We start from the raw sequence: 12,206 nt of genomic DNA on the forward strand, positions 1-12,206 counted from the left end.
CCCCAAATAAGAAAGAAGCAGATAGAGGATTTTCTTTCAAGCCTGTCATACAAAATACCACATCTTTAGTAACTGCTAACTATACTTAACTTTTTTTAATAAGTAGAAGAAACATGATGACTTGACCAGGGAGAAAAAGGAAACAAATATAAAAGATTCATCTCCACTAAATATTCGAATGTCTACAAGTATCGTGACCATCAAATCAGCAGTTAAAAGATGAGAAAACAGTGTGGCCAGGCATCTGAGTGATACCTGTAAGTTCCCTGAGTGCAGGGTATAAATACATTTTTCACCTTTGTACTAATACACAGTCAAGAAGAGGCTTAATGTCTATGGACTAAAATGGGCAAAATCTATTGGCTAAATTGACCTGACAATGGAAATATGAAGATATGGAAATAGGAAATAAGAATGAAAGACTAATGACAACTTTAAATGAGACAGTGTATATCTACTCATTCCAACTTAGAAACCTTCACAACTTAGGCCAATTCTTTCTCTAGGTAAAAAAACAAACAAAAACTCTAGTACATAGCTATGGATATAAGTAGATGCCAAATGTGTACTATCTACTGATATACCACTTGATAATGACTGGAAGTCATGTCATCAACATTTCTAACAAACCCAATCAAAAACCAACAGGTTAACCCGTTGAGATCTTTTTTGTTTTTTTTTTGACCAGGCTGCGTGGCATGCAGGATCTTAGTTCCCCCACCAGGGATGGAACCCGTGCCCCCTGAGTGGTGTCTTAACCACTGGACTGCCAGGGAAGTCTCTCTTTTTTTTCTTTCCTTTCTGATTCCACCATTAATGAATACATTTGTTGCACTCTACAACTCTATGAGCTGCTACATTTATGTGTGTTAATACTGATTTCCACATTGCCCTTTTCTCCTGAAGAGCAGACTAAATGGGCAAGTGACCCCAATTCAGCTTTTCTCACAAAATGTTAATTACAGGCAGTGTTAGTTCTATGCAATGCGCTAGACAAAGCAAAATAAACAGATGACAGGGGGGTAAGGGAGACTGTGGAAGTGGGGGAGGGGAAGATGGCCAACTAAAACCGAAAAATACTAAGTAAAAGTTTTAAAAGGCTTCTGCAAGACCTCTTAGCATCTTTAGAAAATACGGCACCCTGCGAATCTCAAAGGGGTGGAGGGGTACAGTTCATTCTTCCAACGTGACATGGTCTTTTTACATCTCTCCAAGTAATCCTGATATACTCAGAAATACTACTCTAGTTGAAGTTTTTGAATAGATGAGTTCATATTTAAATGAGTTGCTATCTAAAGATAATGAAACTAAAACCTATCAAAATCTAACCATATACACAGCCCAAAAGTTATACCAACACATTAGGTATGGGTCAATCTGTTTTAAAATGCACTCACCTAGGTAATATAAATACATAAAGAAAGTTACCCAGATTCAACAATCTACGAGCAGATAAGCTAAAAAAAAAATCTCTTTTTCACTGGTTAATGTTCAATTCAATGGCAAGGATCCTATAACACCCAAAAGTGAGGATAACTCACAAGCAACAACAGCGTATCAATTTATCAAATCAGTCAGATAAATCTAAGACACCAATCAATATATTGGATTTCTCTGGAAGGCCTATATTCCAAATCATCATTTCTCCCTAGGGTATGGAAAAATCTGGTAAAACTTAAAGAGATGATCACCAATGAAGTCATACAGACAGAAATACATTTGCCTGTAATTTAAAGTAAATGGAAGTTTTTTAGTTTTATTCACCAAACAAAAATTACTTATTTCATCTTATTTATCTTCCATTTTTGTCAAATGAAAAATCAACAGTAGAGGCAGACCCTAAAAACAAGAATAAGTGGTAACAGTGTGAAGTCATAAGTAACCGCTGAAAAGTCACATGTAACACTGACTAACTTTCTGGCTTATATTGTAGGAAAGAGTATCTGCGTTTGTTTCATTCATTCAACAAGTAATTTACTGAGCGCCCATGATGTGCCAAGAACTGTGCTCAGCACCTACAGACTTCTTAAAAGTTCAGAACATAGCCCCTGCCCCCTAAGAGTTTACAACTGTTGGAAAGGCAAAGCAAATAAACCATAATAAAACAAAACAAGTGCTAAAATAAGTGAAATAGTAAGAGTTATGGGCGGATTACGTAGGATTTTATTTTAATAATCTGAAGGGGAGGTATATGCTGGGAAAATTTATTGCTGAGGACCTCTTGGAGAAGGCAGGACTTGAAATGGCAGAATTTAGGTAAATAAAGGAAAGCTCATGGTAGTAGAGAGCTGGGGGGCAGGAGAGCAAGAAAAACAGAACAAACTTGGTCATGAACTAATATAGTTACTCAAAATACCATGAAAAGACCAGCCCGCGTTCATAGTAGGGAATGTGAAGACATGCAGCTCAGAATCGTGCTCTGAATTATATACTATGGGAGATAATTGAAAGTTAAATTGTGGAACGTAGACATTACGCTATAAGCACAGAAAAACAGTGGAAGTTCTAGGGCAAGGAGATAACTCATTGAAATCTAAAAAGAGTTTTTTGGGGGACAAGCTTGAAGCAAGAAAACCAGCTCAAAAGTTGTAAAGAGTATCCTAGGCATGAGAGTGTAATGACTTAAGCTCAGATAGCAGCAGGAATAGAAATAAGGTCTTGAGAGTGTAATGACTTAAGCTCAGATAGCAGCAGGAATAGAAATAAGGTCTATAAAAACCTGCCTTACTCAGTATGAGAACATGAAAATCCGACTTATTTTTAAAGAGGAATTATTCATTTATCAGTTTATTGAACAAAGGCAACAAGAAAAAAATACTGAATAATTATAATTAGGGAGGCATTACTAAAAGAATTTCCTATTTTTACTTGCATATCAACCCATAAAATCTTATACATATCACCTATCCTTATCAAATGATCTAAATTGAATCATAGGTTGTTAGAGCTGAAAGGGACCTTAATTCTTTTACTCTACTCTTCTCATTAAAAGAAGAGGAAAATTAAGAATTAAAGAAAGAAAACAAAGTCAGGCAGGAAGACTCTCTTGGGCTTAAGGGAAGGCCAAATTGCCTGTGATAAGGATGGTTTATGTTGTAGAAAAGAGAACAAAAGAATAAGACGTGAAAATATTTTAAAGCAAAACGTTATTTACAATACACACAGAGAAAGAAGACAGCTTCATATATAATTATATCTTAATACAAATCTCTACTGCCACCAAGCAGGAAAATTATTTTATCATTAACATTTATAAACTTGTAAGGTCCCTTCCAACTGTAAGATCCTATAACTCTGTAAAAGCAGAAGCACAACTTTCCCATCTGAAGTTAATGTACAATAAGAAAGGCAAGTTTAACCTACAGGATAAACTTGAAAGAATATTATTAAGACCTATTTGATAATTTCCAAATATCTATTACTACTAATAGATTCATCCTAAATTCTAAAAAGGCATTCTAGGTTATCTCCTGAACTAATACAAAACATGCTACTCCTCTAATCTAAATCATTTGCTGCATTTCAAAAAGTACAAACTCTGGCTTCTGTAGACTGTTATGTCCAGTCGGCATATTATTTTACAAACAAGCTTTAAAATTTCATGCCATGTTCAGTAACATCCCAAAGACCACAATCACTTAGCAAGTAAGACTGCCACCAATTTTAGTCCTCAGCTGGTCCCAGAATGAGATCTTAATGTGAACTATGCAATATACATGAAGGTTCCATAACCTTCAATTGCAAAGTCTAAAGAATTTGTGAATTAACTTTTTAAAATTTGATGACAGAACCCTACCAACTTTGTGTCACTGCAGTGAGCTATATAGGTACCCTGCTTCTTCTCATTATCTTCTGACCACTTACTGCTCACTTATACTTCTGAGGGTGGGTAGACAGAAGACATGATGCAGAAAAAAGGATCAAGTTTGCGAATTATCAACTTTTATTTTAAGGTAGTTGTTTATAGGGCTTTAAATTAGATTTCTGAATACATGACTGTTTATATTATCCATGCCCTCCCACTCTGTTATCAAAGCTAAAACAAGAATTTGTTTTACCAAGACTTGGGCCCCATATTTGTTAGATATCAAGAGGAAAAAAAGGAATAATCTAAGGGAAAAAAAATGGGGATTCTCTTGAGTTCCTCAGAGCTGGGTTCTTAAGTCATTCAATCATTATCCTAACAGGAGCCAACAGAGAGAGACTTCTAAACATCTAACAGTCAGGTATGCTTAAAGGCACATGGCATATACTGGTCTAGGAAAGAAGCAGAAGAAAACCACAAGGTAAAATTCAGAGTATTTGAATGGATGTGTACCAAGTAGCAAATAACCTTACTAGGAAGATGGTCACTACAGAGCTAAAGAGAAAGGGCCATAAAGCAAACTGTGACCAGCTTATGTCAATGAGATACATGAGTACTTAAAAAATAAAATCTGCATTTTACTCAAAATGACTAGCTGGTATCTTGGTTTTGGTAGTGCAACAGCACCAATACAGCAAGGGTAAAGCAGGTCAATCCCTTGCAAAACTTACCTTGATTGGCCCAATGGAAACAGAAGGCCCCAGAAAAGAGAGAAGCATCTGGCAGTAGCAAATTGTTTTATTTTATCTTTCTGTGGAAAGAAACTAATTTTAAATAAGAACCAGAGCATTTAAAGAATAAATATTTTTTAAAGCTCATTATCTAGTTAGAGCAGCTCTACTGAGAAAACAAGAAGAGCTCCTTGCTGCTTAGAGATGGAAAGAAACAGAAGAGGAATCAGAGTTGTTTCTCCATCACCTAGGGAGTTTTAAAACTTGTGTTATCCTAGAGTAACAGAATAAATAGTTCTTTTATTTAAAGAACTCCTACAGGCAGAATCTTTTGGGCCTGGTGCCTCTGAATAAAGCTTTTTATACAAAATTAAGGGCTATACTCTTAAATACCTTAAATAAAAAAGAAGAAAACCACTTGACATTAAGCCCTTCTATTCTTAAGAAAAACAAAAACAAAAACACACACACAGAGCGAGCTCCTTTCTCCACTACAATTTCACCAATAATTCAAACCATCAAGGCTTAAATGATTATCAAAGCAAATGATGCCCCCAACTGGCAGAAAGATCATACCTAATTGACTGGCTTTCCAAAATATTTTGTTAGCCTAAATACTTGATGATTTATTAAAACACTAAAGGGAAAGAACCCAGCCACCAAAGGATATGTGTATTATAGAACCTAACAGGGGGCATAAAATTATTTATGGTAACTGAACCTGTTACCTTTTTTGGATGATTTTCTAGGAATTAAGTTCTATTGAACTCGTTGAGTCAGCATTAAAACCTTTTGGTCCAAATCACTCCCACTAAATGTTTACAATTTATGCTGGAGATGGAAGGGACAGCTCAAAAGCAGAAGTGCAGAAGCAAAAATCATTAAAAAAACCAAAAAAACAAGATAGTATAAGTGAAAAATAAACTACCTATTTGGCACCGATCTATGAAGAACCAAATCAGAGTAGAGCCTTCCCACCTCCACCCCCATTGCGCACGCGCACACACACACACACACACATACACACACACCACACACACACACACCACACACACACACACACACATACACCAGGAAGCTTTTTCAGGAATAAAATTAATCCTAAGCCAAAGGCCTAAACAACTGCTGTTTTCAGATTCTATGCATGTACAAGGTCCACCAACAAAAATTATATTGACATAGCATATTTACTTCAATTGACATACTTGGGGGGGAAAGTCATTAAACTAAAAAGCCTACATGTACTTTGCTACTTTTAAATTTAAAAAAACAAAACAAAACAAAACAAAAACAACTCAATTTTGTTACTGTAGAAAGTAAATCTCTTATACAGATTTTTCATTACACTCAAAATTTGGTTACTGTCATGATTATACAACATTTCACTTAAAAACATTATTCTGGCATAAACTGAAACTTAAACAGCTGTTAAGTATTGACCCAGACTTTGAAATTCTTTGACACAAGAATACCATGGGCAAAAGTAAACAAAGAAATACAAAACAAAACATTCTTACTTGTCCCATTGGTGGTCCTCCCATTGGGGGCATCATTTGCGGCATCATTCCATGAGGTACAGGAGGCATATTCGCTCTCTGACCCATAGGATGCATTCCCATTGGGGCATAATGCATGCCAGGGTGCCCCATCTGAAAAAGAGGGACAATTTAAAAATTAGCAAGTACCAATAAATGCTTCTCAAAAATCTGATTTCTACAAATCAGTTATATGCATGACATAATACCTGGCTAATGTATGATTCAATTACTGAGTTAGTTTATACTTTCTTGTCTTAAATAAAATGTACAACACCAGTATTTATGAGCTTGCACCTGACCAAATTTCAGAACAAAATGGAAAAAATTAAAATCATCACTGGACACCTAATTCGTAGTAGTTGTTGTTGTTGTTTTTTAAGCATGCTGATTTAATCAGTTACCAACTGGCTGGCTAAACTGGGAGGAAATGCATGTGAAGGTCAACTTAACTGTTATGGTGAAAACCACAACTTTGTCCTACTTCACGCAGATATCAGCTAATCAACTATTTTTATTTTATAACTTCATTTATTCTTAAATTCATTTCTAAGATGATTTTAAGCTTTAAAACGCTGAATTTACCCAATTAACTCAGATGAGGGCTGGTCTTACACAAAACAAACAGTATTGGATACCCGGGAACACTTCCCTCCTAACAAACAAACATTATTTCCTAAGAGAATCTCTAACACAGCTAAAATTACTCCTGCAAAAAACAAAACAAAACAAAAAACCCAAAGAATGAGGTCTGTCACTCATGGACACTAAATGCAAACAACTAATTCATCCATCTTAACGCGCTTTTATAAGACAACTACTTTCTTTACTTGTGTGTCCATTGTTACAGGTCTTAAAAGCAGGAAATTATCTCCTGCCAATTCTCCCAGCTGTCCCCCCGCTGCAGACAACACTACTACTAGTGAAGAAATTCTGGCAGCCTCTATTAAAGTCTACCGAATCAAGGCTCCGCCTTCCCCTCGCCTGCTTGATCGGGCCTACCTCTCCAAAACGCTCAACCCGCCTAGGGCCCAGCACCTCCACCGCGCATCTGCCTAGGCCAAACCCACTGGGAACTTCCACGGTCCCACTTCCTTTCCTTTGTGCATCCCCGCCCTCCCAATTCTCTCCCTCGGAACATGTCCCACCATCTCGAGCTCTTCCTTCGTCCACTCTCATCTTCTCCTCCTTCTGGAGAAAGCTTCCTGTCTCTGACTCCGTTTTTCATTGTGCCGCTTTCCCCCTGCCCCACCGATCCCTTACCGAGGGCCGTCTCCTCAGGAAGCCGTCAGCAGAGACCCAAGAGCTGGAGCAGAGGCTTGAGCCGGACAATCTCCGCTCCCCGTCCCCGGGACCCCGCGAGGGAGGATGGCTCTCCATTTCACTCACCATGAGGCCTCCACGCTCGGCTCCCGTCCCCGGCCTCATCTTCGGACTCAGACTGCTCCGCCGGCGGCCACTGCCGCTACACATGCCAACAAGAAGCGATCTGAGTGGCTGGCGCCCACTGGGGCTAAAGGTTAAAGGCTGCCCTGCGCTACGGGGCGGGATCAGCGGGGCCAATAAGCTGACAGGCTTCCCCGCTGTCCAATCAGACTGCGCTGCCGACACGCAGCTCTTCGGCGATTCGCCCCCAGCCTCAGCCTCACTCGGCGTCGCCTGCATGGAGGGGGGAATAGGGGGACGGAGGAAGTTTCTGCGCCGACTCCTCTGCCGGGAAAACTCCACCAACTTCCCCCAGGGAAGGGACGACAACTGTATCCCAGCTTCCCGAGCTTAGACAGCCTCACCCCGTAGGGGGTGGGGCAGTGGGGGCCTGCCACCTTCACCCCCCGCCCGAGTCACGTACGCCCCGCAAACCTGAGGCCGCCGGGGGTGGGGAAGGGTGGGGTGGGGGTGGAGTAAGCAGCTTCTAGCGTTAGCGGTGGCCGGGGCTGGATGCGCGCGCGCGGGGCTCGAAGTGGAGGGAGGGTGCGGGGAAGGCGAGAGGAGGGGTCGTGAGGAGCGGGTTCGAGCTCAGTACGCACCAGCTGGCGAGCGCGCGCCGGGGTGGGGGGAGGAGGCGTGCCGAGCGGTGTGGAGGGAAGTTGTGGTAGGGGCGGGGAGAACAATGCGACAGGGAAGGAGGAAAGGGCAGTTAAGGGAGGCGAGGGCGTGGCGAGCTGAGCTGCCGTTAATGAGGGAAGCCGGGGCTAGTGCAGGCGTAGAGGGGAAGAAGGGAGAAAGCAAATAGGTTCGGGAATGTGTATTAGAGGGGCATGGGCGGGCGCTAGGACCGAGCGTCGGGGAGGTGCGGCTTTGGGGCTGCCGGGGCGCGAGCTTGCATGGAGGTGACGCGGCGGTGGCGGAGATCGCTGGCCCGGACTAAGCACTGCAGGGAGAGGACACTCGGCTGCCTTGGGCCTCGGCTTGTCTCTCCCCGCGCACTTCACTGCGCGCCTTCCTTCGTACTACTTGAGGGTCATGCTCTGGTCCGGGGGCGCCCAGCCTTTTCTCGGGCCCCACGGCACTTTCCTCGCCCAGCCACGCACCCTTGTGCACCCCTGCGCGCCGGGGCCAGGTGGTGGAGGCCGTGGAGGGCCTGGCCGTTGATTGGCTGCTGCGACCGTGGGGCGGGGCAGGTGGGCGACGCTTGACCTTTGCGGACCTGACTGTCTTTCCCGCCATGTCGTTCGTGGAGAGTGGGAGGCGCACAGCCCCTTCTCGCCGCCGTCTAGGCACTGCTGTCCCGTTTGCTCAACCGGCGTTTTCCGCTTTCACTCAGGGAGACAGCTGGGGTGAGGGTGAAGTCGACGAGGAGGAGGGATGCAACCGAGTGGCCCGTGACCTGCGGGCGGAGTTCTCGGCCGGGGCGTCATCGGGACCTAGAAAGGACTCGCTACTCCGGCCAGATGGGGACTGGTCTCCCGCCCTGCCCGATAAACGCAATGGTATTTTCTCGGCGGATGCGGGCGGCAGAGCCCAAGCCCGGCGCTGGCCGGTCCAGGTCCTCTCAGTTCTCTGTTCGCTGCTGTTTGCCATCCTCCTCGCCTGCCTTCTCGCTATCACCTACCTGATCGTAAAAGGTACGGAATGAAGCCCGGACCTTGAAAGTGTGTCCAGAGTTTACTTTTAGTCGAACCTGGACGTGGCTCTCCCCTTCGTCGCCCTCGCTCCATCAAAGGCCGGCAAGCTGGTAGCCGTTTTCATCCAGAGTCCTCGTCCGCACCTTTCTTTGATCTTCTCCCTTGTCTTCTCTTTCCTTAAAGGTAGAGGACCTTGGTCCGTGATCAGGAGACCCATTTTAAGAAAGGGTCTTGATAAATGGGTAGTCTTGAAGAAAAAATATCTTAAAGTGGGTGAACACTTGCGGTAAAATATTGGCAAAATCAAGCAAAATGCATAACAACCGTCATTGAAGACGGTGCAAAGTGTAATTATTAGGCTATACACGTTCAAAGAGTTTAATCCACAAATGGTTAAAGATGTACAATCCACTGATTCCTCTGTACACGTTGAATTGCTGAAGGACAAGGATTTCCATTCCACAACCCAAATTTATACTTGCATAGGTAAAATAGACACTCGTGGGTTTTGAATTAGGTTTGCAACCCAGTGTAGTGGTGAAATTCTGTTGCAGGAGCAAGATAGGTTCTTCCTCTGACTAATGGTGTTATTTTCCGTGTCTTAAGTTGAAATATTGGCCAGGTTGGAATAGAAGAAGATGTGCCTTGAAAGGTTTTCCAAAGCTTATACAGATGTATTATGTGGTTGGATATTTTATGTTGCAGTGGAAAGAGTCAGACGTCAGTTTAAATTTCAATTCTCAGTGGTGTGTGACTTTGGTTAAGTTACTGAAAAAGAAAAATTAAAACAAGAAAAAATACCTTAGTTTGTTGTATGAAAAGCACCCAACACATTGCCACTCAAGTATTTTACTTCACTAAGTAGAATTAAATCTATTTAATTCCAGTTTTTATTTTTCCTCATTGCTTCCAAGCCCCTAGTGGGGTGTAGATGGCATCTAACACTTTACCATGCTTGATTTTCATGCACAAGACAGATTGGCAAGTTAATATGAGAGTTTTACCTCTTCATACAATGATATTGGGTGTAAATTGTCAATGTTAAATATTTGGGTGCCAGTGTTTCATTCCTCTATCACTTCCCTCCCCCATTTTTTCAAAGCAGCTCAGAGTTTTGTCTTGTAGGATGTTTAATTCTTTTGCTCTGAGAGATTGCCTTTGTTCGTAAAGTCACAAAACCTGATAAGTTGAAGTACATTGCAGAACACGTTGAGCTGTGCTTATTTTGGAGGGTGGAGAAAGGAGCTGAACTCAAAACCTAGTAATATGCATTACATAAAATGTCTAGGGAATAAAAATTCCCATTTTATGTACATGGCAGTTGACTCATAAAGACATCTTATTTGCTTACTGAAGGTCACTTAGCTAGTAAATGGAATCAGAATTTGAACCCAGTTGTTTCAGGCTCCAGAGTGCTTTCCACAACTCCACAATGTCTTTCTGGCCTTTGAGCTACTTTTCAAATTATAAAATTCTTTTTTACCCAAGCCCTTTTTGTACTTACAGAGTTACATGCTGAAAATTTGAAGAACGAAGATGATGTACACACTGGACTGTTAGGTATGGACTTTATTGTCACTTGATTTGATTTTTGAGCTCACTTTTGTTTTTCTAGATTATGCTTAAACTATACAGAATTTTGGTTAAATACTTAATATATACCCTGGGCAATTTGGTTTTACTCTTTTTCATTTGCATTTGTGTGTGGTAACTTTTGTTAGATTTTCTTCTTACATGTGTATGGGGTATCTCCATGTGTATATGTATGTATACCAGACATACTAGGAATGCATTTTGAATACAACTGTATGTAACAAAGACTCAGAGAATACTTAACGTTTCTTAGTTACTTTTTGGAAAAGTCTCTCTACACTTCTTCCGAGGAATTAAAAACAAACAGAAAAACCTTACCTCACAGACTTAACAAAGATAACATCTTAAGCAGACCTCATGAGAAGTTTAAGTTCAGATCCTCTTATAAGCAACTTGGTTTTTCAAAAAATATGAAAAGTATTGGGCATACTTACACAGGTTAATCATGACTAGGAAAGAGTAAACCTGAGTTTCTATAGTATGTCTGTAGAATGCTGCAGTTTACAGGTTTGTAGTGAAAAATTCAGTTGTTATTTATCTTTATTTCTCTCTGCGCCAAAATGATTATGAAGACTTCAGAACTTGACCTGTCTGGCATGTTTTGCTCCTGTTTGCTGTAATTTCTTTGGCTGACCACTCTGAATTGGGGTGGGGCGGGTGGGAAATGGTTGCCATCCTAGGCCACATGTTGCTCCCTCCTCCAATCTTAGCTAACCTATTTAAACTGCCTCCTCAAGGCTAAGGTCCTCATGGTGATACAAGGTATAGTTCACCTGATTTTGCAGAAGGGGAACCTTTATCTTCAAATTACAAACAACGTAGTTTGCTTGTCCCATGAAAACTTGTCTATGCTTGTCTCAACTTCTTGCATGAGAAAACTGTAAGGAACGGCACCAAGAAACGGAGGAGAGCTTAAGCAAGCTTTATTTGGGAGCGCTCCCGGGCGAGGTTCACTGGTCCAGAGAAGGGGGCCAGGGAAGTCGCGCCCGGGTGCAGGCACAAACGAAATTTATAGGGGTGGACGCAGGGGAGGTGCTTGCTGTGTGAAGCAGCCCCTTTTTTGGTAATCTCTCGGGTGTTGTGGCAATGTCGGGTGCCGGTTGCATCAGCCTTAGAGCCGTTGGTTCCGCCCCTCGGGGAGCGGGAAATCGGGGAGCGGGAAAGCGGTAGAGCCGTTGTTGGTTCCGCCCCTCGGGGAGCGGGAAAGCCGGGGCCGAGTGGAAAGTCCTGGGTCTGTTTCCTGGGCAGGTGGAAAGTCCCGGGCTGATGCCACTTGTGGGTCGGCTTCATCAACCACCTTGGTGGAGGTTCCGTCTGGCTCCCTGGACCCTTCCCCGGACCTGCTGGCCTTACATCCCGGCTGCTTTGGTGTAATGGGGCGAAGTTTTGTCTCTGGCTACTTCCTGCTGTATGGAGGCGCTGGAGGGGAGTCGGGCGGCCAACGGTCCGGAGATTAGGGGAGGGCGGCAGCGGGGGG

General features: G+C 42.5%; 2 protein-coding genes across 4 annotated transcripts in view; one reads left to right on the forward strand and one right to left on the reverse strand.

Annotated features, from left to right (window-relative positions):
* Positions 1-7,736, reverse strand: part of PRPF40A (pre-mRNA processing factor 40A) — a 55,096-nt gene extending 47,360 nt beyond the window's left edge. The window contains exons 1-2 of one of the 3 annotated variants that reach the window (XM_007464167.1): positions 7,461-7,560; positions 6,054-6,185 (exon numbers count right to left, since the gene is read on the reverse strand). In XM_007464167.1, the coding sequence (XP_007464229.1) occupies positions 6,054-6,185; positions 7,461-7,544 (216 nt within the window). In that variant the 5' untranslated portion in view covers positions 7,545-7,560. Of the gene's footprint in view, positions 1-6,053; positions 6,186-7,334 lie in introns of all 3 variants that reach the window. The other 2 variants (XM_007464166.1, XM_007464165.1) reach the window with 2 other exon arrangements.
* A 993-nt stretch (positions 7,737-8,729) lies between these two features.
* ARL6IP6 (ARF like GTPase 6 interacting protein 6) overlaps positions 8,730-12,206 on the forward strand; it is a 46,411-nt gene continuing 42,934 nt past the window's right edge. The window contains exons 1-2 of the mRNA XM_007464168.1: positions 8,730-9,136; positions 10,643-10,696. Coding sequence (XP_007464230.1) covers positions 8,737-9,136; positions 10,643-10,696 — 454 coding nt within the window. The 5' untranslated portion in view covers positions 8,730-8,736. The remainder of the gene's footprint in view (positions 9,137-10,642; positions 10,697-12,206) is intronic.

Source organism: Lipotes vexillifer, unplaced genomic scaffold (genome assembly GCF_000442215.2).
Source record: "Lipotes vexillifer unplaced genomic scaffold, Lipotes_vexillifer_v1.1 scaffold967, whole genome shotgun sequence".
Taxonomy (NCBI): domain Eukaryota; kingdom Metazoa; phylum Chordata; class Mammalia; order Artiodactyla; family Lipotidae; genus Lipotes; species Lipotes vexillifer.